At 41.0% G+C, this 26,171-nt stretch overlaps 4 protein-coding genes across 8 annotated transcripts; 2 read left to right on the forward strand and 2 right to left on the reverse strand.

Moving 5' to 3' along the window:
* Positions 1–1,625: 1,625 nt before the first annotated feature.
* Positions 1,626–11,785, reverse strand: ift22 (intraflagellar transport 22 homolog (Chlamydomonas)). The gene is made up of 6 exons (XM_085139580.1): positions 11,511–11,785; positions 8,650–8,732; positions 8,394–8,477; positions 8,088–8,290; positions 5,969–8,010; positions 1,626–5,303 (listed from the first exon to the last, which is right to left on the reverse strand). Exons 1-5 carry the CDS (start codon positions 11,547–11,549, stop codon positions 7,862–7,864), a joined length of 558 nt encoding a protein of 185 aa, XP_084995706.1. The 5' UTR covers positions 11,550–11,785; the 3' UTR covers positions 1,626–5,303; positions 5,969–7,861.
* On the forward strand, positions 6,289–7,644 carry LOC146497583 (ATP synthase F(0) complex subunit g, mitochondrial-like). The gene is made up of 3 exons (XM_085139581.1): positions 6,289–6,394; positions 6,670–6,830; positions 7,446–7,644. Exons 1-3 carry the CDS (start codon positions 6,343–6,345, stop codon positions 7,542–7,544), a joined length of 312 nt encoding a protein of 103 aa, XP_084995707.1. The 5' UTR covers positions 6,289–6,342; the 3' UTR covers positions 7,545–7,644.
* Positions 11,786–11,870: 85 nt separating the features above from the next.
* LOC146497584 (outer dense fiber protein 2-like) lies at positions 11,871–23,652 on the forward strand. 5 transcript variants are annotated; one of them, XM_085139563.1, is made up of 18 exons: positions 11,871–12,019; positions 12,868–13,039; positions 13,137–13,260; positions 13,398–13,529; positions 13,622–13,696; positions 14,492–14,563; positions 14,641–14,757; positions 14,855–15,040; positions 15,127–15,236; positions 15,329–15,464; positions 15,636–15,746; positions 16,540–16,644; positions 16,950–17,108; positions 17,520–17,620; positions 17,730–17,892; positions 18,167–18,292; positions 18,391–18,560; positions 23,542–23,652. In XM_085139563.1, the coding sequence occupies exons 2-17, from the start codon at positions 12,876–12,878 to the stop codon at positions 18,553–18,555; spliced, it is 2,046 nt and encodes a 681-aa protein (XP_084995689.1). In that variant the 5' UTR covers positions 11,871–12,019; positions 12,868–12,875; the 3' UTR covers positions 18,556–18,560; positions 23,542–23,652. The 5 variants fall into 5 exon arrangements, with proteins under 5 accessions (XP_084995689.1, XP_084995690.1, XP_084995687.1 ...); XM_085139564.1 differs by having other exon boundaries at positions 18,391–18,408; positions 23,542–23,638; XM_085139561.1 differs by lacking the exon at positions 23,542–23,652 and having other exon boundaries at positions 18,391–18,654.
* Positions 21,502–23,707, reverse strand: LOC146497585 (CCN family member 1-like). The gene is made up of 5 exons (XM_085139575.1): positions 23,577–23,707; positions 23,283–23,487; positions 22,835–23,182; positions 22,537–22,733; positions 21,502–22,437 (listed from the first exon to the last, which is right to left on the reverse strand). The coding sequence occupies exons 1-5, from the start codon at positions 23,616–23,618 to the stop codon at positions 22,135–22,137; spliced, it is 1,095 nt and encodes a 364-aa protein (XP_084995701.1). The 5' UTR covers positions 23,619–23,707; the 3' UTR covers positions 21,502–22,134.
* Between the last annotated feature and the right edge of the window lie 2,464 nt (positions 23,708–26,171).

The raw sequence follows: 26,171 nt of genomic DNA on the forward strand, positions 1-26,171 counted from the left end.
TGTAATGCATCTCGGTTCTTCCCCTCTGTTTTAAAACAATCTCTCTTTAATTTAAATTTTAGAATAATGTATAATGTTTGCAAGTAGCCAAATCTTAAAAGTTGTGACACATGCATGTTGCCTCACATTCAGATCTGGATAAGAAAGACTGGAAACTGCCGTTTGGTCTCTCGGGTCTCATCATCAGGGATTTATTTTATTTTATTATTTTCTCATGCGAGGACATTCATGTTTTTGGCAAAGCCATTTTATTGTAGTGCTGACAGATTAATATAAAAATAATTTCATCATAGGGTGCATTTGATTTACAATGTTGGCCCAAGACTAGAAAGAGAAAGTGTTTCCAAACTCTTCAAATACAGTGACAGAAGAGTGTGCATGTGCTATGTAATTTATTATGTGCACACAATCAATGACCAGCAGTGTTCCACTGTGTGTGTTTGGGATCATTGTCATGATGAAATATTAAGCTATCTACATGGTGTTGCATGGAGGATCAACATCTGATGGTACATTTCTTGTTCATAACTGTTTGAGGACACACTGCACACTATACCAAAATATACAAGTTATCAGCTCGTATATCTTTCAGGAAGAATCTTGTTGACGCAAACATACGATTTTAATTTGAGATGCCTCTCAAATTGTGTTATCTTTTCATTTTTTGTCAATTTCAACAATAGAAATGGGAACTCTCTTTTTTTTCACAACAGACTGCTCGCAACAAAGTGCCTAAATACAAACATTTAAATTTGTTCTTTCTTCCGGGGCGCGGGGGGCCCTTGGGCCTCCGGCCTCTGGGCCTGCGGCTCGGTTCACTCTGGCACAGCTGGCTGCCGGCGAAGCCAGCGGGCACGCCGGTGCAGCCCCCTCTAGCTTTTGCCCGGTGGCTACTGGGTGACCCCTCATCTGGGGATCCTCAGTCCTTCCCATGAGGGTGGCACGGATGCCCCTCCGGTGGTCCTCCTTGGGCTCTTGCACTCTGGGGCCTCTGGATGTCTGGGGCCTGGATCTGCTCCATGCCTGCTTCATGCCCTGGGGGACAGGGCTATGGCTCTCCACATCCTCTTGCAGACCATTACATGGGGAAACCATTTGAATACAAGCGCGCCGATCCACACAGGTGTGCACACGGGTGTTCACTGTTCGTAGACTTAAATCACACCTTTCTTGGCTGCTACTTCAAAGCACATTGTGCGCTGTCTGTCCTGCGTGCTGCACAACAACATTCAATATTTAGTATTTACTGCTGTTTACACTTAGCTAGATTAATGCGATGGTGTTGTGTTTAGTATGTTGCTTTGTATTTTTTTTTTGCTTGTTTTCTATTCTTTTTCTCTCAACAGGTGATCCAGGAGATATTTTTTTTCCCTTTCTCACTGTCCCTCTCCCCTTCTGTTTTTCTTTTCCTTCCTCTTTCTTTCTCCCTTTCCTATCCCTCACTCATGTCTGTCCCGTCTGTAACAACTGAAAATAAAATAAAATAAATAATAAAAACAAAGGTCGATCAAATGGACCAATACGGCAATGCCATGATGATCCATTTGGCAAAATAAATCCATTGGGTATCCTTGTTGGTCTTCAGACAACAATTCTGACGGCTAAAGAACCAAATGGGACAAAAATTGTTCTTTATTAAGTTGTGTGTTATGTGTAGACACAACATTGCTCCATCTCTTGAGTTAGGCAGTTTTTATGCTTGAGTGATTGATAGAAAAAGTAGCCAGTGTCCAAATAAAAAGAAAGACCTCCAGAAAGCTTGAAGAACTATTGCTCTAGACCACTTTTTAAAATGACAACAAAGTCTGGTTCCTTGGAAGCAACATATAAAGAAATGAAGGGCGGCTCATGACTGCTGCACAGAGGTATAATTTATATTTACAAAACTGTATTTTCTTGATCAAAACTCTCAGAAGATCCAAATAGTCTGTTGATGCATTTCTTATTTTCTTTTCTCCCTCCTGTCTTTATTTAAAAGCACAATTCTTGACGCAAGAGAGCCAAAACACATAAAGCTACCATCTGTTTACTTGTTACACTGCACTGTTACAAAAAGACGAATGCTTTGCTGCAAGGATATGAATACATCTCCCAAACAATGTGTTTCATTATTAAAGCGAGCTTGCAAGTTAAGAACTGTGAAGCTTATTTGCCACCTTTAAGCAAGTCTCCTCCGCATAACAAATCGCCGTCCTCCACTGATCCATCAGCCTATTTTTCAGACTCATTTGCAGTCTCATCTGTCTCCTTACTGTCTTACCAGAATCTCTGTCCCTCTGAGGGGGTGTGGGTGGGATTAAATATATAATTACAACTGTCTTCACCAAACCATCACATCACCTGGAACTCTTCAGCATGAAAGAGGAATGACTTAACTCTGAGGTCCTTGTGCACAGCTGAGCTTCCCGGAGACTGAGAAAAAAAAAGATAGATCTGTGAATCAAGACCTATGTCGAGAGGTTCATAACTCTCAATACCTCTGTGGTTTGGTATAATAATCACAGTACTGCTGTTAATGCGCTCCACTATCCAAGCCGAGCGAGGTGCAGGGAGTTGTGCTATAATTGGTCCCTTTACGCTACTAGACTCCAGCAAGAGTTCACAATGTCACAGTGCTGTTACAGAACACAGTTCATTTGCTGACATTAGCATGGGCAATCTGCTGTTTGCTGATGTTTTTTTATCACCTATCTGTTTCAGCTGGTGGCCCTCAGGTAAAAGACGATTAGTTGCATAAAGGGGAATAAATTGTGTTCAGCATCTCGTTGAATTTTGCGATCATTAGGAGCAGTGTAACAAGCACCAACAGATTATATGCCACCAGGTTCATAGAGCAAACTTGGTGGTAAACATGTAGATCACAAATATACTTTATTAAGTTTCTGATCACCTGATATATTTAAGTCTAAAATTCCCCATATCATCGTTAGATATTTGACTTTTGATCTTGCTAATTTTGTGTGTTCTGATTAGTGCACAGAGGGCTTATCAGGGGATTTTTCAGATTTTTCTTGAAAACAGCTACGTGCATTGGCTGAAACAACACTGTGAGAGAGAACAAAAAAATAAATACATAAAAATGCATATCAATTAGAGCCATTTCATCATAAAAATGGTGGGTATAGCAGCTCTCAGGCTTGTGGTGGAAACCAGACTCAAACGGATTCATTCATATTCTTTCACTGAAGGACCAACTCTGGGAATTTTATTATAACAGATGTGCCAAGCACAGTTCGTCTAACACCTGATACGATTGTTCCAACTATCACCTTCATCTGACTTTTTTCGCTTTTCCTCATTTTCAGTTTTTATTGCTTTATCCATTTTGTAAATATACACACACAATAATCTTCTTTTGGAGTTTGAGCACAGACTGTCACAGATAAAATCTGCAAGTTGGGAGGAAAGCAAAATCTAATCAGAATTCATCTGACATCAAATTTTCACAAAAGTTGTGAACTGCACTGTTTCTGATGGATTAACTCTAAAGAGGACCAGACGGCCGAGAGGAAATGCTAACAGGTAGCAAAGAAGGGGAGAAAAAGAATGATTAGGATAAAGATGCTAAGGACTAAAAAAAATGTAGCTGCATATGGGATTAAAACAAATGACTTCATCACCTCAGTGCTGGCAATCAGCAACACACTTCCCTGCAGACCAGCACACAGAACTGGATGAGGTCCCTATCTGTCTTCGTAGCCTGCAGGGCTACGACTGATTACTGCCCGCACTGCTGATCTATCTCCAAATGCGCATTCGTGCCAACAGCCAAAACAAAGGAAGTGATGTCATTCGTTTTAATCTCAACTACATGTATGGGCCATTTTATACCATGAAAGGCAAGATTTACGTCGTCACTGCAGCTTCTGTACACATCTGCCTTTGTCTGTCTGTATGTCACCATCTATTTCTATGACTCACAGCAAGTGTCCTTCTGTGTAGGACACCTCACTCTTCTATGCTCTGATATGATTAGTCATATCCGGAGCACATGTCCCCTCCTTACATTATTTATTTATTCACTTTATTCGTTTATTTTTTATTTTTTGGTCTTTTACTAATGCTGATATTCCCAATGAGGAAAGTTCATACATTTGATTTCTTGCAAAGAGTTACGTTAGAAAATTAAAGCCTCTGCCTTTACTAAGATGCCAGGAAGTAAGCGTAATGAGTGGAAACAGGGAGAAAGAGCCAAGCTGTGTGAAGGTTGGAGTGTATAAATAAATAAAAACACAAATGATCCCTTATTTCCCTCCCTTTATTTTAAATTATTTATTTTTTATCAACCAGAGGCATCCTATGCTGTCATTGAGAGGGAACTGGTTCTAAATCAGAATAAAGAGGGTGTTCTCAGTCATCAACTATAGACCAAGTTTTACTTAAGAAGGCATTTCTCTCATCTAAATCTTGAAGGTCATCAAGGAAACATTTTTAAAAATATCTTACTCAGGAAGCAGTTTGAGTTGTGCATTAAAGTAAATTACACTTTTTCCACAGTTTCCCATTATACCCAAAGTTACTCTAAAATAGCCTCAGAGTTCAATGTTTTTCCACGCCATCACATGCCTGTTTGCAGTCTTCCTTTGCTTGTTCATAAATATATTGAGGAGCTGTCAGACTTACAGTGAATGTAATCTAAAGTGTTAACGTGAAATGGAAAATTCTTTCTGCTTTCTGAAACCTGTTTTACTTCGATTATATTTCCCTGTAATCTAAGATGACAAGTTTGGTGTTTTGCATTGGCAGTTTTAGCTACTTTCAAAATAAAACACTGGGGGTTGTAACTGTGTTTGGCTGGGAAACACGAGTTTGTAGGGGATGGGCCCACCATCATTTGAGAACCATTTGACAACATCAAAATATAAGAACATACATGCAAAAGACTTTAACAAGGTGTGCGTTTCTCCCTAAAGCCTTTCAGGGGTTATAAGATATTAGAGAGCACCCTCTAGTGATTTGCTGTTTAAAAATCTAGTTGAAGTTCCTGCCAAATTGACCGCATGTATATCCACTGTTTGAATTGCACTCTGCAGGGATTCAGAAAATGGGATGAGAAACCTGCAGAAAGTCATCACTGAACTTTTCAATTTGCTTTACGGCCATCTCAAATGTGAGAAATTCTTCCAGCTCTACAAATCATTTATTTTCTTGCGTGTGAAAACATGCAGTGATTTGGCTAAAGCTTTATAACAGTGAATTAAACAAATAGTACCGGGTGTTGGGCGTTTACCTGGGAAATGCAGCGCTGGCCTCCTTTCTTGTTTGTACTTTGGTGCTGCTCCAGTTGTTTTGTTTAATGTGGCCTGTCGAGTGAGTCAGAGGACAGTGAGTAATGATTCAGTCATCCCTGTAATACTAAAAAAAAAAAAGAAAAGAAATCTCCACCCACACCCATTACTGTACAAGGTACAAGTTTTGTCTTTTTCGTAGTGGGATAAAACCTTTCAGTTAATTGATGTAAAAATAATTTTAAAAAAGGTAAGCACATTTTTATCTCTATACCACTTTTCAAGATAAACATCACAAAGTGCTTCAAAAGAAAATACCAGAGTATAAAAAAAGAGCTAACTAAATGCAAGCGTTAAAAGATTCGTTTTTAGCAGTTTTTTAAGACAATAAGAATTGAATAAGAATTTGGTGAATTACAAAACGAAATAAAACCAAACATAGAGGAACTGTCCATGATTTTATGCTTTGTCAGTTTGGTTAAAAAAAAAATCAGCAGCACAATCTGACGACCTTGCCAATTAGGAGAGTTTCTGAGGTCAACTGCCCTCACAAAGTCTTGTGCTTGTATTGTAATACCTGTTTGGACTTTCCTAAATATTGCCCCTCATAATGTAACAATGTAACAATAACCTGATAATTAAAAGGGGGGAAAAACCAAGAAACATGCTCCCTGGAACTAATAAAAATGGCAGGCTGCTGAAACTAAAAGTAAAAACTAACTTCAGACAAGAAAACTCACCCTGGAAAACCTGAAACGAAGCTGAATTGAAGTCAAATCCTCAGGTTACTGACTGGAAATTTAGAGTTGTTACTGAGTCACTTCAAAATCTAATTTTGACTTACGGGTGCCGTTTTTCTTTCTTTTTCCAACTTCTGAGAAAATGAGATGAATTTTTGCGTTATTAAGTCAAGTTTTTTTGAGATATTAACCTAAGTTTTTCACTTATGGATGGCAAAATTATTTTTTGTTAGTGGCTGAAACAAGCTTCCATAAATATTTAACTAATTGCTCTCAACTTTAACTTTCCAACGTGCACATCTCATTTTATTTTGAAAATCGACGACCCGGAAGATTGCTTTCTTCTTCTGGTGACCTCCTGGGAAGTCCTCATCATGGCGCAGGCAGTTAAGAAAGTTGTGAATAAAGTTCCCGCATTAGTCGGCAGTAAGTCTTCTCACGCTTCTTTTTATACTAGAACAAAAAGTGAGGTACTTACCATGAATCGTGTAGCAGGGGCAATGTCGCGTTGCTTACAGTTTGTAGCAGCTGTACAGCTGCACTGTGACCTCTGGCGTCAAAACATCAAACCCTGCAGCTAATCTTTATAAGTTTGTGATTTACTTTATAAAGTGTTTCATAAGAGTCGAAATAACCGTGTTGCGTTTGGCTTTGCTGGTTTTACTGCTCCTTGGCTGACGTGGTCTGTGTGTGGCTTTCAGCCGCTCTTACATACTCTAAACCCCGGCTAGCGACCTTCTGGCACTACGCCCGAGTGGAGCTGGTCCCACCGAGCCCAGCTGAGATCCCCAAAGCCATAGAAGCTGCAAAAGGAATGATCAGGAGCTATCAGACGGGACGCCTGGGACAAACTACAGTGAAAGTAAGTTTGAACTGAGTCGATTAACCTCCGTTGACCTTTTAGATTAACTTTGCTGCACAGAAAGTAGACCTTGAAGGAATGGCCAGCCTGTAATTTGTAATAAACAAATAGTTTGACAGATGTGTGCTTCCATGTTGCTGTGGGACTTCAGGGCCCTGAGTGATTAGATTTTATATTGTGCACCATTAAGTACCTATTTTGAATATTTACCAGTAGGTTGTGAATTTTGCTTGAGGGTCATTCCAGATGAGTTCATCAAATGCCTCGCACCTATTTTAGGGACTTTAAGCATCATTCTATGTTAACTTCAGCTACACTTGTGATAGTTATTACTATCCTTTATTCTTTACAACATCCTTTATTCTTTACAAAGTCTGTTTCACTGTCTCAACGTAAACACTGTGGGTCTCTCACACACACAAACCTTTACAGAACATGTTAAAGTAAAAATAGGTAAACACAAGTGCAGTAACACCAGCTGAATAAAATCTCAACAATTACTTACAAAACCCTCTTTGTGTTACATTATCAGGCCTCATGCAGCGACTGTTACTGAGTGTGTTATTCTAGAAACATTTAAGGAGTTTTCTTGAGTGACAACTTGTTTCCTTGCAGGACGCCATAAGGAATGGACTGGTGACCACTGAGGTGCTGATGTGGTTCTACATCGGAGAGTGCATTGGCAAAGGAGGCATTGTTGGATATGATGTCTGAAAAATGAACTTTTCTTCCTCCTCTTGCGTTTCCAGTCATTACATTCTCAACAGCCTGCACCACATTCTTCCAAATAAACAGATGTTTGTATACAGGAGTAGATTTTGTGTCTCGAGTATTAATTTCAAGAACTGGGTCATATTTTATTCATAAAAGATTTACAAAATGCAAGAAACCAACACTGAATATGTTCTACACCTATTGTAGAGAATATTAAAGTTTGCATACATGTATAATTTAGAGTGAAAATGTGGTAGTACTACAGATGGCAACAAAACACATCTTAATTCAGGCCGCATATTTTATAGATGCTACTGCTACGTAATGATGGACATCTCCTCTCGCTCTCGACTCTCCGACATTGCGTTCACGACGTTTCCCAGGTATCTGCAGAAAGCTTGCCTCACATCCTCTGGCTCTTCTTCCAGGTTGGAGTGAATGAGCAGCAGTCTGCTTAGATGTGACGCTGCACAAGAAAATGTGACTACATTAGCCCAGAGATAATGATTCTCATGACTCTCAGAGGACTGTAGCACAAGTTACCTAAAGGCAGCCGTCTGTCTTCCACTCCACTGCCAGGCTTGTGGTGAGCTATGAGCAGACACTGGCTGTCCTGCAGACCTTGAGAGGAGATGAACATCGAATGCCACGTCTCTATTTCTTTGAGGTGACTTGGAACATCGGGGTTAAAAATGATCACCACACCACTGGAGTCCTTCATGATTGCAGGCCAGCATGACTCAAATCTGTATGAGAATACATTTTACTACCATCATATTACAACAAAAGTAACAACACTTTTCTTAATTGTCACATAAAGGTAAGGATAACATCTATGCCTCCGCTTACTTGAAATCCCCTGAACAGTCCCAAAGTTCAACCTCGCACGACTTGTCACTGCTGCCCTCAGGCTGTGATTCAAATTCCAGTATCCTTGAAACAGAAAGTAGCTGCACTTTGTATTTTTACACACAAAGACTGATATCTGTCAAGGAAGGCTATGATATTGGTTCAATCTTGTCATTGCGATGACTGATTTTTATACTAAAGTGACACTCTGAGTGGCTTAATGTTGAAAGCAGTAAAGCTCACATAGGATTTGTACCTGACTCCTTGAGTAGGTCTGTATTCACCGCCCACATTTTCTGTTGTGTCTGAGAGAAAATTTGCAAGAACTGTTTTCCCACTCTGAAAAACAGAAAAGCAGATGGCTTTAGGTACGATGGCAAAATAGTAGCACATTACCCAGCCTGACAGACGGGAATTATTACCTCCGGCAAGGAAGTCATGTTTTTGGTAGCGTTTGCATGCATGACATTCTTTCTGTCTGTAAGCACGATAGTTTGAAAAGTTTTTAATGAATTCTGGTAAAACTTTGTAGGGGTGTAGAGTGGGGCCATGTTTACAAGCTATTAAAATTTGACTTGTATCCAACAGGTCTTTGGGGTCAACTTAATGATTTACTGGTTGAAAATTGACAAAAAAGTGTTAGAACTTAGAAACAGTGATTCTTGTAAGTATTCTGTGCATTTTCAACATATAGAATGTACCATACAAAGATTTGAAATGTCACATTTGACCTCTGACCTCTTCTAAAAGGTCAATAAATTGAATTGAAGGTCAAAGTGATAGTAATACTATATAGAGCTAACTATGCTTCCTTGCCATTATTTGTATTGGCAACATTTAGGAAATAATACTGGTATATGAGGACTCTAAATATCACACTATAGTTTGCATCCAAATATCATGTCACATTTCAAATCTGCCTTTCTTTCACTTTGACCGAAAAAATGCATTATATCTTTAAAATAAGTACTGTCAAGAGAAAGAGAATGAGCTGCAAGCTCAAGTTATTCATGAGTGAACTGCCTTGTGGAGGTTTGCACTCTCATGTTTTTAAGTAAATATTAACTTTAAAGTTAACTACTAGTATTACTTAAAAAAGCAAAAAGTAGAATATGTCCCTTCTTCTCCTTTCACCTGCTCCCTTTAGGGGTTGCCACATCAGCCACCTCAGCCCTTTTTGTGTCCTCCTTCACCACATCCACGAACCTCTTCAGTGGTCTTCCTTATTTTCTCATGCCTTGTAGCTTCATTATTAGCATCCTCTGTACATGTCCAAAACATATCATCCTTGCCTCACCAACTTAGTCTCTAAACTCAACCTCTCCTCATGCATGTCTTCCATCACCCTCACCCTACTCTGGACTTCCTCATCCAGTACCACACTTCCTCTCATAGCATCCTGAACCTCCATCATTTCCTTGGTGGCACAAAATAAGCATTCTTGTACGTATGAGCACATTAAAACCAATACACACCCCTCAATTAATATAAACAAGTACAGTAAGTTTTTATATTTATTTATTTATTAATATTGTGCAAAAGTCTTGAGCTACTTTTTGTTGTTCTTCCAAGGAGCCAGAATTTTTTAAAACTGGTCTTGAGGAATAGTTCTCTGAAGCTCTTTCAAAGTTTTGCCTGCCTTTTCACCTTTTAACTCAAGAGATAAACCAGTGTTGTGTTTACACAGAACAGACAACTCAGCAACAAACCTGTCTTAAATTGTATCTCTAGGCACTTTGTTATTAGTAGCCTGTTACAAACATATAATTTTGGTCCCATAGTTCTGGTTGAACCCCTGTTACAGACTGGCAGGGTGTACCCGGCCCTGTAGCAGTTGGGATAGGTTCCAGACCCCTCCGTGACCTTGATAAGGGTATGTGGAAGAGAATGGATGGATGTTTTAGTTGAAAATGCCAATAATGTAAAATATGAGTCAATTTGCCAGGCGCAAAAATAGTATTTTCTACCAGCAAGGGGATTCCACATCAGTTATTAGCAGAAAACTTGGCATGGTGTGTCCTTAGGAAGTTTGAGGAACCTCAACAAGTTGAAGAAGATAAAACCTGTCTCCAGTAAATGAACAGTAACAAAATGTCATGTCCTTATGATATAGGGAAAAAACTGAGATGCATCTGGCCAGTGTTCCCTCTAATTTTTCATGTGTCTGAGCGAACACACAAGCTCCCTGAGCGGTCCCTTGGACCACTGTGAGCAACAGCAGACGTGTGCACTGTGGTCACACCAGCATCGAATCCATCCAAGTTACATGGTTTATTAAAATAATCAAATTACAGCACTTACATTTATGTTAGACTACTATAGTTTTCTCTTTTTTGAAATGGAACTGAAGTCAAAGGAAGCCCAATTACAGTGCTTTAGCCCACTTACAAGGAAAATTTAAAAAAAAATCTTGTTCATGACCTGTGTAGTATGTAAACACTATTGGAAGTCCCAAACATATTGCCCATGCAGCAAATGCACACACAAATAGTACAACTAAAAAACACGCATTTTGAACACAACCAGCCATTTATTGGGCTCCCCAGAACCCAGTTCTCAACAGAACAGAAAAAAGTCGGCCACCATCTAAAGAAGGGTTTTGAATGCCCTTCAAAAACCGTAGAGAAATATTCCTGAAGGTACTTAAAGAAATTACACGAAAGCGTGTCTCAAAGAGTTCAGACTTCGTTGAAGAATAAAGTTGATCATACCAAATATCGACTTCCAAACTTGTTATAATGTTACAAACTCAGTTTTTAATTTAATATACTGTGTTTCAATCTATGTTTGCACATTTTTCAATAAATCTCTGCACCCATTTACCTATCAAAATATTTAAAAAAAAACAAAAAAACATGAGGGGTGGCTCGAGACTTTTGCATAGTACTTATCACTCCTTTTCCCTTCGTTACGACTGAATTTATACATTACTTTGTTGAGCAGTGACAAATAAACTCGGACCGTAAATGTAACGGTGAAGGGTATGAATACTTAAGTCCAGTGCTTCCTCTGGTAATATTAGCCAAGGCAAATTTCACTGTTGACGCTTTTCGCTACCTGCTGGAATCTCAAAGGTAAAATAGCAAACGGTGTACAGTCAAATGGGAATTTACTCACCTCATTGGGACCAACAAAGAGTATTTTAGCTTTGAACATTTCCACTCAACTGACGCTGGTTAGCATTAGCTTTTCAGCTAACTTATCTTAAAAAAATTCCGGGATAGCGAAGCAGTATCGCAACAGCAAGGTAAATGGAAATCAGCCAGACTTAGCTGCGTACATATCTAAACCACGTCATACTATATTTTTACCTTTACTTAATAATATATATCTCTTTAGATGATCTTCGATGCTTGCCGAGGATGGCGTACTAGTAATCGCGACAGTAAACTTCTTTTCCGTTTCTATGGTTTCAACCAGGCTCTCTGCTTTCTCTTGTTCATTGGCTGTTTACGGGTCTAATCAAATTTGGCCCCGCCCATTCGGCCCTTAGGGAACGAATCAACAAAAAGATAGTAAGTTGACGTCGTTACGCTGCCTCACATCTAACCAATCGAGTGAGACTTTCCAAGAGGCGACTCCCCAGAGTGGAGGAGCGTTATTTACAAGAGGTACAAGGCGAAGGAGTAAGTGTTGTTTAAATTTTCAGGCATGCTTTTGTAAGTGGTTACTTGGTTTAGGCGTTATTAAACACGCTAGACTTGAATGACGATTTACTTGGTATAATTACTTAAGTGCTTGCTACGCTTAGAGTTCCTTAAAGCTTAACAGCCACTTAACCTTGTCTGTTGCTAAGAAGTAGCTTCCTTGGCGACTGGCTTTCTCATGTCCAAGCAGGACTTACTTTTAACCTTCCTCTTGTGTTAGCTGTCTGTAACTATCTCTTATGTTGAAGGGTCGCCTTTGACAAGTGTTCTAAATAAACCAGAAAATACCCTCAAAACAGCGGTTTGTCATCCAGTTTGTTTGTTACCTATGGGTTACATTGTTAGGCTTTTTTATGAATTAAAATGATCAATGCAGCATAAAAACTTCTAAAAAAAAAACCCCCAATAAACTAACGTTAAGAGAATTTTATAAAGAAATAAAAGGTTGTGGTTCTATTACCTAACTATTACTGAGAAGTATTACAACAAAATGTCTAAAATACATTTCTTCTGATCATTATTATTATTATTTTAATATTATTAACTATAGTAACGATTTTTTTTATTTTTTTTTGTCCACCATGGTAAGTTTCCTCCTGAGAAGGTATTGTCCCAGATCATAGATGCTAAAGAAATTGTCACACATAATATTGTGACCCCACAGTCCAGTAGTCATATGAAGGACTACACGCTTTCCTTGGTTTCACCCAGGGATGCCACTCGGAGGTTTGCCTGTGTAACTCTGTATTTCCCATGCATAGCCGGGTTTTGCGCATAGTATATTTGCGCATGTCGTTTGAGCATATTATATGCACATCTGTTGACAGTAAGAGGCATGTCTCCAGAGGATGACCTTCGAAGTCCCCCCCTTGGTTTCAGCGGTACCAGGGAGGATTTCACTCTGAGTCGTGGCGACCTAGACAGCAGTCATGAGCCTGTTGGTAGGACCAGGGCACGCAGCAGTCTCCATACAGGAACCCCAGAGTGTGAGATCAGCTGGTGAGGTCCTACAAGGATGATGCATTTGAATATGCACTTGCCAGCTACCACAACTTTACTAATTCAAAGTGTTTTCTTGCTTTCCTTTTTATTTTAGTCTCAGAGATTTTGGCAATAAAAAGAATCCTTTCCTGAAAATGCTAATGGATGCAGAAGCAGCTGCCAATTCTGCAGCAATCCAGCTAGTGTCGTTTAAAGATGCCATGGACGATGAGTATGCTGTAGGTCTGCAGCAATTTTGGATAAAGCTAGCTTTGTGTAAAGCCAAAGGGTTTCCTAAATTAGACATGTGTTTTTGCAACTGCTGTCCTGCATTTTCTCTAATTTTCTTTTTTTCTTTTTTTTTATGTCAATTAAGGATTCAAGACAGTCTGCCAAAGATAAACACCGAATTGCAAGACAGCGTGGGCTTCTGCTGGAAAAGCTAGAGGACTTTAGACGAATTAATAAGTCAGTGAGACAGAAACTGAAACAGCTCCAAGAGGCGGAGGTTTGTTAAACTGCTACTACACCGTATAAGTCAACTGTATTTAGTCTGAAAATGTGTTTATTTATGTCCTTGCTTTAAATAATTCCGCAAAGGCAAATCGAATTGATGCAGACCAGCAGATTGACACGCTGCTGAAGAAGATCATGCAGGCTGAGAGTGAAAATGAGGTGAGTGTTTTATTACACCTATGCATTGGCACAAAAGAGGAAAGTGTAAGGGAATTAAGCTTTGTGATTAGCTTGTGAAGATTTAGTCAGTGAAACAAAGTGATAAAGGATAAGTTATAGTGGTTAGATAGATGGATTATTAATAATATTTCATTTATTTAAATTCCATTGTCTCCGCCTGTGATCAAATTCTTTATAGATTCCCTCACTGATTACATTTTTCTGGGGAACAGAAGTAGAAATATCGTTTTCAGTATCAGCTCAACTGTTTTATTACCTTTGAGTGTGACTCAGCTCTAGGAAGTGACTGAAAGAAAGAGATCACAGATAAAAACAGCCGAAATGGGCTTTCTCCAGGCATGGTTGGGCTCTCCTTTATAAATAGGCTGAGGAGCTTGGGCATTTGGGAGGTGTTCAGAGTAGAGCCACTACTCCTTAATATCAAAAGGAGCCAGTTGAAGTGGTTTGGGTATCTGGATGCCTCCTCAGTGAGGTGTTTCGGGCATGTCCTTCCAGGAGAAGGCCCTACAGTGGACCCTTGACACGCTGGAGATTATATCTTTCAGCCTGAGAATGCCTTGGTGTTCCCCCAGATGAGCTGGAGGAAGGGGCTGGGGCAAAGGGGCAGCCTTTGGTGATTAAACTAGTGAGAGCACAGCCACATTGGTTCTGATGTCACAGGACATACTCTAAAGGTGTTAACTTTACAAAAGCAATTTTAATACACAAAGCAACCCCTAAAGTGAAGATATGGTGATGTGATAATATGCATTGGTTTCCATGTTTTTCTCACAGAATTTAAAGAAAGATTTGAGTGAGAGTGAACAGAAGGTCAGGGAGCTGATAGATCTGCGGAGAAAAGAGCAGGTAAGTACAGCAGAGATCATTTGCAGATGAATTAAGTCATTGCCCATGAAATTATATGTTCATGCTGGCTTCAACAGGAGAACGTAAAGAGTGCAGTTCACATGACCAAGTCAGCAGAGGCAACACGTGCTCACCTACAGGGACAGCTACGCAACAAGGAAGCTGAAAACAATCGCCTTACTGTACAATTACGGGTACAGACACCTTTATCAGCTGGCTGTGCTGTAGACTAAACTGCTTTATTAATGTATAAATTAAAACTGCACACTTGTGGGTTCATGGTCTTTGCAGGCTCTGGAGAGACTCATAACCGAGCAGAAGCTGGAGATTGATGATCTGAAGGGGTCTATCACCTCTCTGTCTGCAAAGGCAGCACAGGACAAAGAATCTCTGAAGAAAGCCACCCGAGCTCAGAAACTGAGAGCGGAGAGATTTGAAGCTGCTATTGAGAAATGCTACGCACAGCTGAGGGAAAAGGTATGAGGTCAAATTGGTTCATTATTTTGGCTTCAGAAGCAGTTGAGGATCCCGTTTGGACTTTGTTTGTCTTGTTTGGCAAACAGGATGCTCAGCTGGCCAAAGCCCATTCAGAGAGAGACTCGAGGAGACGACAGAAGGAGCAGACGACAGATGAGAAAGACAAACTCGTTGCTCATATAGACTTATTGAAAAGGTTGGTTGGTTCTCCTTCCCAGCCATTTCTCATTTATGAGTACATCAATATTCAGATGATGCATTAACTGTAAGTGTCTGTTTCCATTAAAGCCAAATTGCAGACTTGACAATGAGAGTGCAGAAGGAGAAGGACGAGCTAACTGCAGCAAATGAAACTCTGATGCAAAGGCTCGAAAAACTCAGCTCAGACAACGGAGAACTCGGCATAAATAATGCAACACTCAAGGTACAAGTTACTGAACAGCTTGTATGTGAGAGTCATTACTGTGAAAGGCAAAAAGCACAGACATGTTGCAAGAAGTTTGAAGTCTTGCAGTTTGAAGTCTCCTAACTCCATATTTAGGAGTTAGGAGGACCTTATTTTACTAAAACTGTTTGTATTTCTCTGCTATTCCAGGAATCTGTAGCTCAGCTAGAGCAGCAGCTCGCTGAGTGCGAGTCTGCCCTCGTAGAGGAGAAGATCGTCTCACAGGAGAAGAAGCACCAAGCTGAACAGTGCCGTTATCAGGTTGGTATTTTGATTTAAAACCTTTTACTTTCTCGTGTGCTGCAGCCCTGAAATATTCCAGACATCACCCAGTGACAGTGGGTCAGCTCCGCAGCGCTGTGCCTGTGAGATGTCCGATGCACGCAAGATTAGTACAGGTGACTGTCCAGTGAATTCACAGCAAGGAATTGAGCATCTGGTTTGCTGCCCTCTTCCTTTTTTTGTGCAGGCAGAACCTCAAAAATCAAACGTATCAAAGTATTTTTTTTTCCAGCAGTGACAAACCAGACATAGACCGTCCCTTGTTCTCTGCTACGTGTGTGCAGGGAAACTTTTAATCATGTTTGTAAATGACTGTTATTTTTATAGACCCACTACTTTACTCTGGAGTCAACAAACATCAAAAAATGTGCAATGTCGAAAAAAAGGCACTCTTTCATCATATTTGATCCTCTTAAAGATCATTTCTGAATAAACACTGACACACAACAAAGAGTGTTTTATGTTCTTAAAACTTTCAAACCTTTTACTTCTCATCTATTAATTTCAAATATTAATCTTTCAGTTCTTGTTTTTTTTATTATTTTATTTTTTTTATTAGTATAAATAGTATTTATATCTTTTCATGTTTGAAGGTCTTTTTTTTCCTGACGCAGTTAGGATAAAGTAGTTTCCAAACAGGATTACAACAAACCTATTATTTACAGATACAGAATGTAGTCTGTAGAAGCCACTGAATGAATGACACTAGTTTTTAATGACAGGGAAGGCCACAGCAGGTTTCATTTTAATGTTCTGTTTTTCACCCCTCCAGGTTGCACAACTTCAAGCTGAGCTCCATGATCTAAAGATAAAATATACAAATCTTTTAAGAGAAACAGAGAAGACACGAGATGGAAAAGAGGCAGAAGTTGAGAAGGTACCACCGCCCTTCTCTTTAATTTGTCTTATTTTATTTACGTTATGTGCACAGTTTCTGTTACGCTAAAAACTCATTCTAATAGCCCATTACAAGTCTGTCCAGCTCTGTTTCACCTGCTGTTTAATGGACAGTCATTGTGCACTTAGTTTTCTTTTTTCAGCTGCATAACCACAGCTGAATGAATCATGTACATCCGTGAGCATCTCTTGGAGAGGTGTGCTGAGTTTTAAAGCATATTACTGTGTTTCATTTCCCGAAACCCAACTCTTTGTTTTTTGTGCCGTTCCTCCTCTGGAGCCCAGGTGAGGCAGGAGCTGCAGGGGCGCGTGGAGGAACTGAACGTTTACCCCGAGTTACTGAATGCAGCTGAGCAGAGTCTCTTTGAGTGCCAGGAAAACCTGCAGCGCTTGGAGAGGAAGTGCTCAGAAAAGTCAGAGTCCAATAGGCAACTGCAGGTTAAGGTGTGCAAAGCCAGCTGCTGTGGTCAATGTAAAATGCAGTCATTTTCCTATTTTTTGACCACTGGGTGGCAGTATAGCCTCAGGTGACCGCTGGTGCATTGTGGTTTCTAATATTGCTGTGAGTTTCGATGTTTGTGATTGCTGTGCAATGTTTAGGTTGAGCCCACTAGCGAGTCTTTTGTGCTCCCCAGTGTGATCTCTGGTAGAACCAGACGACCACGTGTTTCCGTCAGAAATACTGAGTTTTTATCTCAAATCTGCTCGATTTGAGGCTGATAAATGTTCAGCAGATTGTGGAGGTAGTTGTTGTTTTAAAGTAGCGTTTGTGCACGTGGTGTGATTAAACGTTGTCTGCACGATTTACTTGTACCCCGTGGAGGCAACTCTGAATTTTATGTTTTGCACACGCAGATGGAGAGTCAAAGCAAACTGCTGAGATCATCTGCAGAGATGAGGGCGTCCATTCATGAGGCCAACTTACAATTACAAGAAAAACTGATTTCTATCCAAACGTAAGACCCCAAATCTTAAAAACCTGCTCATATTATCAGTATAGAAATTGATGCTTACTGTGTGTGTGTGTGTGTGTGTGTGTGTGTGTGTGTGTGTGTGTGTGTGTAGAGAGACAGACAAACTGCAGCAAGAGAACCTGGAGCTGGTACGGAGGCTCGCGGCTCAGGAGGAAGCTCTCAGCTACAGCAACCGGCAGCTGGATCAGCGCTCATCAGAGTGTCAGTCCGTCAGCCGACAGCTGGAGGCAGCTTTAGCGGACGTCAGACAACAGGTACGGGTTAGCTCTTGGAGTGCTGTCCAACAGTTCAGCACCTGTTCTTCACTCAAATCATCAAGTAAGACATTACAACCTAACAGTTCAGTCGAGATTTGTTTGTATGTAGCCATGCCGTAAGTAATCCAGCTGGAGATACACAGTAAACAGGCAAAGCTAGATATGCATGTATCGTGTTACTCGTGTTACTCCAGCTTGGTGTCAAAGAGAGTTTTGTCGTGCAGAAAATGGCGCATCACATAATGATATTTCACATTTTCACCCCGTGTAGGTCACTAAGGTGAAAGAAGAGGCTGTTTCCAGGGAAGAGGCTCTTCAAACCAAAATCCTGGAGCTGGGAGCCGAGAAGAGCAGAAGGGAAAGCGAGCTGAGGCTTCTTCGCCAGAGCAAGCTCAACGTAAGGGCCATAGAGAAGACGCGCTCACATTAGACTGAACATTTCTTGGAAGGCAGCGCTGAGCTGTATTATCTGTCTGTGTGTCTCTCAATCTGCAGGCAGAGAAGCAGTATGAGGTACGTCTGAAGGACCTGCAGCTTAGCCTGGACCAATCAGAGAGCCACAAGCGAAGCATTCAGAATTATGTCGATTTCCTCAAAAAGTCTTATAAGGCCATGTTTGATGAAGGACTGCAAACATCAACATCTTATTTTCTGAAATGATGGAGGTTTGCATTTTAAATCCTGATTTGTTTTGCACTTTGATATTTATTGAGTCTGTTTAAAAGGGCAACATGGGGGTAACTAAAGCCTGATTTTTAATTGGTTTGATCAGTTTCTACTTTTACATTCAGATTTTTGAACTGCATTTCCAGGAATTGAGTAATCTGCTGCTGTTTTTTTACAGTAATGTTTTCAGATGTTTGTACATCTTGAACTATGATGTTTTGGTGCTATTCTGTCCGTATGACAAGGAGCTTGTTGCATAACTGTTACATAAGATTGGCCAAACTCTGAGTTGAGTAACACCTAATAGTACTGTTGCATAAATATTACACATTTCAAGTGTGAATGTAAGATAGCAAAGACTACACTGGACTGTAGGAAACCTCTTTTCAATTTCTATTATTTTATAAACTTTAATAGATTCGTTTATAAAAAACAAAACAAAAGGACTTTCCAGCAGGGTAAAATGAAATTGCTAGAAGGACTAGCAGTCAGGTTATTTTAGGCACAATGCAGTATGTACTTGATCTGTCTTATGCAAGTGGCTACAGCTGAACAACTTTTTTCCACCGCCTGCAACTGAACACCAACGAAATTATGACAGCAGTTGTTGGCCAATGAAAGTGGTGCTTGAAAACGAAACATTTTATTGGTGCTTACATCCTTTTCAGTAACCTTTGTGTCTTTATAATGCATTCAAACAGTGCACGTTTGCGATGATAAATTACATGTGCAAGTAAAGCAGCAGGCACTGCACTCAAATAATGTCTGATTGTAAGTCAGATACATGTGTGATTAAAATGTGAATTTATAAATTGTGCATCACTGGTGGAAGGGTTTCCCAGCTGCCAGTCATGGCTATCTACACTCTGCCATATTAAAGACATAGCACACTGTGTGTAGTACCTGAAATAAGTGCCACCCTCGTGTAACACTATGGTCTCTTCACTTAAACTTGCACATTTTGTCAGGGTATCTGATATCTGATAATTGGCAAAATTATAAATTAGCCCCTAAAGGCTGCCAGAATAATATGAATCCAAATTCAAATATAACATTCTTTCTATCAATACGCAATAAGCAGTTCATACATTTAGAAACAAATTTCTGCTCCATCTTCTCCACGGGCTCGATCTTATAACGCTGATAACCGTGGAAGCTTCCATCGTCAGTTCAGCAGAAAGCAAAACCTTTGGATTCACAAAAAAAAAATATCTAATTTTAATTGCAAATGACTTTTTGTTTGGTCACATTTTGTCCCAGCTGTGTTTACCTGTGATAGAATGAATCCATATTTCCAGCTGTGACTTTGCCCATCACCCATGATAAATCTTCTGCTCTGACTAGTGAAGCTGATTCAAAATTCAGTGTCTTTACATCGAAACTTTTAATTTCCCTGTCATCCTCCCGGTGCTGGAAACAGGCATGTGTTTGTTTGTTGGTAGTGGACATAGCAAAGGTGTGGTGTGCACTGGTTGTGTTATATATTAGGATTCTCAGCTGGATTGAGAATAATTATGTGTAGCCATTAGCTGTGAAGTCCATACCTTTAGGTTGCAAATGTAACTACCCACTTCTATCTCTGTTGTTGGTTTGTCTAATAAAAATCTTATATTAATCTGGCCTGGAGGCAAACACAAGAGCTCCGGTATCAGCTGCAGCGTGACTTACCGAGATTTACCGAAAAACTGAGCCATAAATGTACTGTGTTTATTTCTTTTTGTGCTCTCACTGTTGCTTGTGCTTCCCTGCTGTATCTATGGTAATAAACTACTGTGAGTCCAGACCTCTGAAAGACTGATGTGTTCCTGCATCGGACGTATTCCCTCGAGTGAGCAGGCCTCCTCTCAAGTTCTCAGAGACAAAGCTCTATTGTGCTCTCCTTCAGGGGATGGAACGATTTCATGGCTGCGTGCGTCAGTACTTCTGTTTTTTTCCTTTGCTCCTGTGGTCTTGCCTGTTTACGTAATTCTGTCGATCACTTTGGGAATTTGCTTTTTTCTGCTGCTTTCTGCTTACATCTGACTTTCGGCATTTCACCGCCGAGATGGGCACACCCTGTGCTTATGTGCTCGTTAGGCTCAACAACTTTGATAGCCCATTTGTCTGTTTTTTCTTAGGGTTTTGGTGCTGCAGAGCCAATTATCGCTAACGAACAGAGGCTTCTCTGACGCATAAACCCTTGCAGCTCTGCGTAAACCTGTTGGTTGGGTTAGTAGTTATGTCCCAGCTCAGCTCAGGGGTGGTGGAAAGTGCCATTCAACCAGACAGCCAAACGCAAGATTTATGAATTACAAAAGAGGCAAACTGCATGGATAAATAGGGGTTGGCAAATCAAAGGAAATTTAAAAAACAGACAGGAGATTTATAGAGTTCAAGAGATTATTAAAGTTCAAAAGAAAATAGCTCCCTGCCCAAAACAAAGAGCAGAGCAGCAACACCCTTTTCCCTAATGTAGCTAAACAAAAGAAACGGCTGATGTGTGCACAACCCCAGGCATACACAAGCACCTCAAAAACATCATCACTGCTCCTTATTATCTGCTCATAGCCTTAAAACCGAATCAGCAGAACACATCTTAGTGTGTGAATCACAAACAGCAGTCTTCAATGAGACCTTAACCAGGTGCATCTAGTGAATGCTGGACAGGACCAGCATCTCTCTAATCAGCAGCAAAGACAGAGTGATTGTGACAGAGCCAAGTGATGGCACAGCAGAGCCCGCCTTTGACAGAAATACTGAAGAGTTAAGGACACGAGAGCAACAACGGCCACGGCCGTGCAATTCGCAGTCATATTTCAGTCACATTTGCCTTCTATTCTGCGTATCGTAAATCGCAGTGGAGGGTTTAGATTATCAGTGTAAGCCTATACCACTGCCAGAAAGCAAAAATCTGCAACTTGTGCCCAGCATCTGTGCAGCACCAGGCAAACTGCTGAAAGGTTTACATTACAGACATTCCCAAAACTATTCAGTGACATGTAGGTCCTCTCAGAAGTAGGTCAGCCAGATGCTAAAGAGACTGAAAATCGTTGCAGCAAAGACCCCCTGAGAATTTCCAGTTTTTCTCAAGACAAACTCTAAAGTAAGATAGTGGGGAACTGAATTGGTTTTCCTTGAATTTATTGGAGATTATAATCTGCTAACCATGAAATTAACAGTCTGTGTGTCCAGGCTTCAATCATATTTCCGTTTTGCATTGACAACCAATTACAGAGTCCAGGACAGTAAACCAAAAGTACAGTTTTCCATGCTTAACATTAACTTTGCAGTAAAATGAAAAAAAAAGAAAGTATGAAACATAAATCCCTTTAAATAACACGAGTGCAGTGAATCAAAAGAAACAGCTACCGCGTAACGACACATTTAGCAGCTGCCATAACTTTCCACACTGCGATTTAACATGTTTTGTCATTAGAGGCTTAAATATTATTAAGTACGTACAAAGAATAAGCAGGAAAAACATTTTTAAAAATGCAGCATTCACCATTTAAAAGCAGCTTCACAAAGAAGCAAACCACAAGGCTCCAATAATATGAAGCAGAAGTCTTCTTGCGCTTAAATCAAGCCTTTCGGTTAAATTTTCAGTTTGTGGATGTCATCGAGAGGTCTGTAGAGCTCAGGTGTCTTTTTAGCGTTGTTGGAGCAGTCGAGATTACACTTGCACGATTCGATCGTCATCACCATCCTCCTGAAGGTCTCTCCGTTTTTGCACCGAAAATGGAGAGGCATTGTCCGGGTCCTGTGTGGCCTGCAGCATTGTCCGTCTGAGCAGGGTCCACAGTACCTGCGCTGCAACTTTTTCAGGCTACGACAACCTGCGTATGACAGGTGAACTGGATGGCTTGCTTTTCCTCTGTGACTGCATTTTTGACCTTTCTGCAAGAGAGAATGTATTTAGGCTTTAGTCTTAACATGGATGGGTTCTCAGCCTCTAATGAAATAATCACTGTATATGTTCATCAGCATATGGTGTACCTTCGAGGTCAACTGTTTGCAGGGACGGATTTCACAGATCCGAGTTTCTTTCACCAGTTTGCACTGTTTGTTGCGGTTGGTCAGCCTCGTGGACACACCAGAGCCGCAGGATTTGGAGCAGGGTGACCAGGCTGTGGTTTGAGGCATGCACTGGACTCCTCGGGCAAACATGTGGTCCACTGAATGACTCCTGAAAGCTGTGCAGGTGTTTTTAAGCAGATATTTTTTTAAGTTAAAGGTGGTTTAAAATAATGAAAGCAAGCAAGACTTAAATGCAATAAATATCAAGACTGCTCACCAGGCAGAGACTTTGATTCTCCCCACACAGAGGTGAACTCGTTCTTTTTGGAGAGGTCGTCTTCAGTGGTTTTGACTTTGCTGAACTTTCTTCTGTGCTTTTTTATCATAGCGCTCTGTGCCTCTGTTTCCTCAGAGCAGACTAGTTGTTCGCAGCACCCTCCCGGTACCTTGACCCGTCTTAATTTGGCACAGCCCAACAAGGGCAGCGAGAATTCACGTGGGCAGAGGGAGACACATCCGACTGCACCGTCGATGCAAGTGCACTGGTGTTTGCAGTTAGGATGGAAGGTTTCCCCATTCTGATAAATCTTGCTGTTGTACTCGCATGTTCTCCCGTTTAATTTGGCTGTTAAACAGAAGCAGGGAAAGGCTGATGTGATGAAAAGGGAAAAGGTGACAGTTGAAAAAACAAAAAAGATCAGAAAAGGGAAATGAAGTCAGCGTACCTCGACAGACTCCCTTATCCGACCCTCCGAAGTTGCACTCCAGTCCCTTTGCAGCATCGCATGGCTGTGTCTTGCTGCAGTCTTCAAAGAGCTGCCGGGCACAAACCTTACAGCATCCACAGCTGTCCAGCACGAGGCTGACGCTGTCTGCACATGTTGGGACTTCAAGGGGACACTGGCAGTCCTTCGGGCACGAGGCTGACACCTGAGGTTAGACCAAACATCCCACCTTTGTAATCAACATTTCTTTCACCCACAGAATATAACAGCAGGCATAAGACACCTTTTCCTCACCAGCGTAAAGCAGACGATCTCGACGACAAAGACCTTCCACATCTTCTCCAGCTGAAGCAATCTCTCCTGAGTGAAAAAGAAAAGCCAGCCTCCTTAATATCACTCAGCAGACCTGGCAGCGGGATGACGGCTGTTTGTTCTCCCTCTTTGAGAGTCCCCATCCCCTTTTATCCACTTCAAGCAGATCTGACGTAGACTGAAGAGGTGTCCCGAAAGTATGAGAGGAATGCTTCTCCACATGTCCTCCCATGAGCCAAGCAGAAGTTTCTCCCTCCCTCCTCTCACACTCACTGTGCCAAGAACCACCCTGTGCAGCTTCCACTCTGCCAGGGCTTTCTCTCCGGTTTTACTGTGTAATGCTTTCTCATTTCCAAAGAAAGCAGATATTCTTGAGTTTTCGACCATTAAGATTCTCCAGAAATAAAACCTTACGTAACATGCAAAACAATGGCATGGATAATTCTTTGATTGCAGTGCTGGGAACTGATTTTATTCTGTTTCGTGACACAATGATTGCACTATTCAGTCTATATCACTGTTATGAAGGAGCTCTTTTGCTCCTAACCAAGACTTTACCAGCTGGTGCTGGACCATATACAGTGGGGCAAAAAAGTATTTAGTCAGCCACCGATTGTGCAAGTTCCCCCACTTAAAATGATGACAGAGGTCAGTAATTTGCACCAGAGGTACACTTCAACTGTGAGAGACAGAATGTGAAAAAAAAAAATCCATGAATTCACATGGTAGGATTTGTAAAGAATTTATTCGTAAATCAGGGTGGAAAATAAGTATTTGGTCAATAACAAAAATACAACGCAATACTTTGTAACATAACCTTTGTTGGCAATAACAGAGGTCAAACGTTTACTATAGGTCTTTACCAGGTTTGCACACACAGTAGCTGGTATTTTGGCCCATTCCTCCATGCAGATCTTCTCAAGAGCAGTGATGTTTTGGGGCTGTCGCCGAGCAACACGGACTTTCAACTCCCGCCACAGATTTTCTATGGGGTTGAGGTCTGGAGACTGGCTAGGCCACTCCAGGACTTTCAAATGCTTCTTACGGAGCCACTCCTTTGTTGCCCGGGCGGTGTGTTTTGGATCATTGTCATGTTGGAAGACCCAGCCTCGTTTCATCTTCAAAGTTCTCACTGATGGAAGGAGGTTTTGGCTCAAAATCTCACGATACTTGGCCCCATTCATTCTGTCCTTAACACGGATCAGTCGTCCTGTCCCCTTGGCAGAAAAACAGCCCCATAGCATGATGTTTCCACCCCCATGCTTCACAGTAGGTATGGTGTTCTTGGGATGCAACTCAGTATTCTTCTTCCTCCAAACACGACGAGTTGAGTTTATACCAAATAGTTCTACTTTGGTTTCATCTGACCACATGACATTCTCCCAATCCTCTGCTGTATCATCCATGTGCTCTCTGGCAAACTTCAGACGGGCCTGGACATGCACTGGCTTCAGCAGCGGAACACGTCTGGCACTGCGGGATTTGATTCCCTGCCGTTGTAGTGTGTTACTGATGGTGACCTTTGTTACTTTGGTCCCAGCTCTCTGCAGGTCATTCACCAGGTCCCCCCGTGTGGTTCTGGGATCTTTGCTCACCGTTCTCATGATCATTTTGACCCCACGGGATGAGATCTTGCGTGGAGCCCCAGATCGAGGGAGATTATCAGTGGTCTTGTATGTCTTCCATTTTCTGATGATTGCTCCCACAGTTGATTTTTTCACACCAAGCTGCTTGCCTATTGTAGATTCACTCTTCCCAGTCTGGTGCAGGTCTACAATTCTTTTCCTGGTGTCCTTCGAAAGCTCTTTGGTCTTGGCCATGGCGGAGTTTGGAGTCTGACTGGTTGAGGCTGTGGACAGGTGTCTTTTATACAGATGATGAGGTCAAACAGGTGCCATTCATACAGGTAACGAGTGGGGGACAGAAAAGCTTCTTACAGAAGACGTTACAGGTCTGTGAGAGCCAGGGATTTTCCTTGTTTGAGGTGACCAAATACTTATTTTCCACCCTGATTTACGAATAAATTCTTTACAAATCCTACCATGTGAATTCATGGATTTTTTTTTCACATTCTGTCTCTCACAGTTGAAGTGTACCTCTGGTGCAAATTACTGACCTCTGTCATCATTTTAAGTGGGGGAACTTGCACAATCGGTGGCTGACTAAATACTTTTTTGCCCCACTGTATGTATGTATGCGTGGCAGCTGAAATGCATGTGAACATAGCTCCTTAAGGGATTTGACACCGGGCCACTGCAAGTTCTGACATAAATATTGAAGGAAAGCCACATATTTCTATGACTGACTGAATTTCTCCCTGAGCTGAAGCTCTGTTTAGACTGTTGCACGTTGTCTGCGAATAATATTTGTATTTTCCAGCCTTGCTAGTGTTACAGGTTAAATTTCCCTTCAGTCACCCTGTAAGGGCGTGTGGATGGAATTGAGTTTAACTTCAAGATTTCATAATGAGAGACGAGAGCCTCCTGGAAATGTTTGAAACTTGGTAATCCTCTGTTTAGTCTAAATAAGAGCAGTCAGAATGAGATGCTAGACAAAAAAAAAAACAAGAATAAAAAG

Source organism: Neolamprologus multifasciatus, chromosome 18 (genome assembly GCF_963576455.1).
Source record: "Neolamprologus multifasciatus chromosome 18, fNeoMul1.2, whole genome shotgun sequence".
Classification (NCBI taxonomy): Eukaryota; Metazoa; Chordata; class Actinopteri; order Cichliformes; family Cichlidae; genus Neolamprologus; species Neolamprologus multifasciatus.

Coding starts and splice junctions, on each gene's coding strand:
- LOC146497583 (XM_085139581.1), top strand. CDS start 6,343: ATGGCGCAGGCAGTTAAGAAAGTTGTGAATAAAGTTCCCGCATTAGTC. Junction 6,395..6,669: donor AGTTCCCGCATTAGTCGGCA/GTAAGTCTTCTC, acceptor TGTGGCTTTCAG/CCGCTCTTACATACTCTAAA. Junction 6,831..7,445: donor TGGGACAAACTACAGTGAAA/GTAAGTTTGAAC, acceptor GTTTCCTTGCAG/GACGCCATAAGGAATGGACT.
- ift22 (XM_085139580.1), bottom strand. CDS start 11,549: ATGTTCAAAGCTAAAATACTCTTTGTTGGTCCCAATGAG. Junction 8,733..11,510: donor TCTTTGTTGGTCCCAATGAG/GTGAGTAAATTC, acceptor TCTGTTTTTCAG/AGTGGGAAAACAGTTCTTGC. Junction 8,291..8,393: donor GACTGTTCAGGGGATTTCAA/GTAAGCGGAGGC, acceptor ATTCTCATACAG/ATTTGAGTCATGCTGGCCTG.
- LOC146497584 (XM_085139563.1), top strand. CDS start 12,876: ATGTCTCCAGAGGATGACCTTCGAAGTCCCCCCCTTGGTTTCAGCGGT. Junction 13,261..13,397: donor CCATGGACGATGAGTATGCT/GTAGGTCTGCAG, acceptor ATGTCAATTAAG/GATTCAAGACAGTCTGCCAA. Junction 14,564..14,640: donor ATCTGCGGAGAAAAGAGCAG/GTAAGTACAGCA, acceptor TGGCTTCAACAG/GAGAACGTAAAGAGTGCAGT.
- LOC146497585 (XM_085139575.1), bottom strand. CDS start 23,618: ATGTGGAAGGTCTTTGTCGTCGAGATCGTCTGCTTTACGCTG. Junction 23,183..23,282: donor GGATAAGGGAGTCTGTCGAG/GTACGCTGACTT, acceptor TCTGTTTAACAG/CCAAATTAAACGGGAGAACA. Junction 22,438..22,536: donor GCAAACAGTTGACCTCGAAG/GTACACCATATG, acceptor TCTCTCTTGCAG/AAAGGTCAAAAATGCAGTCA.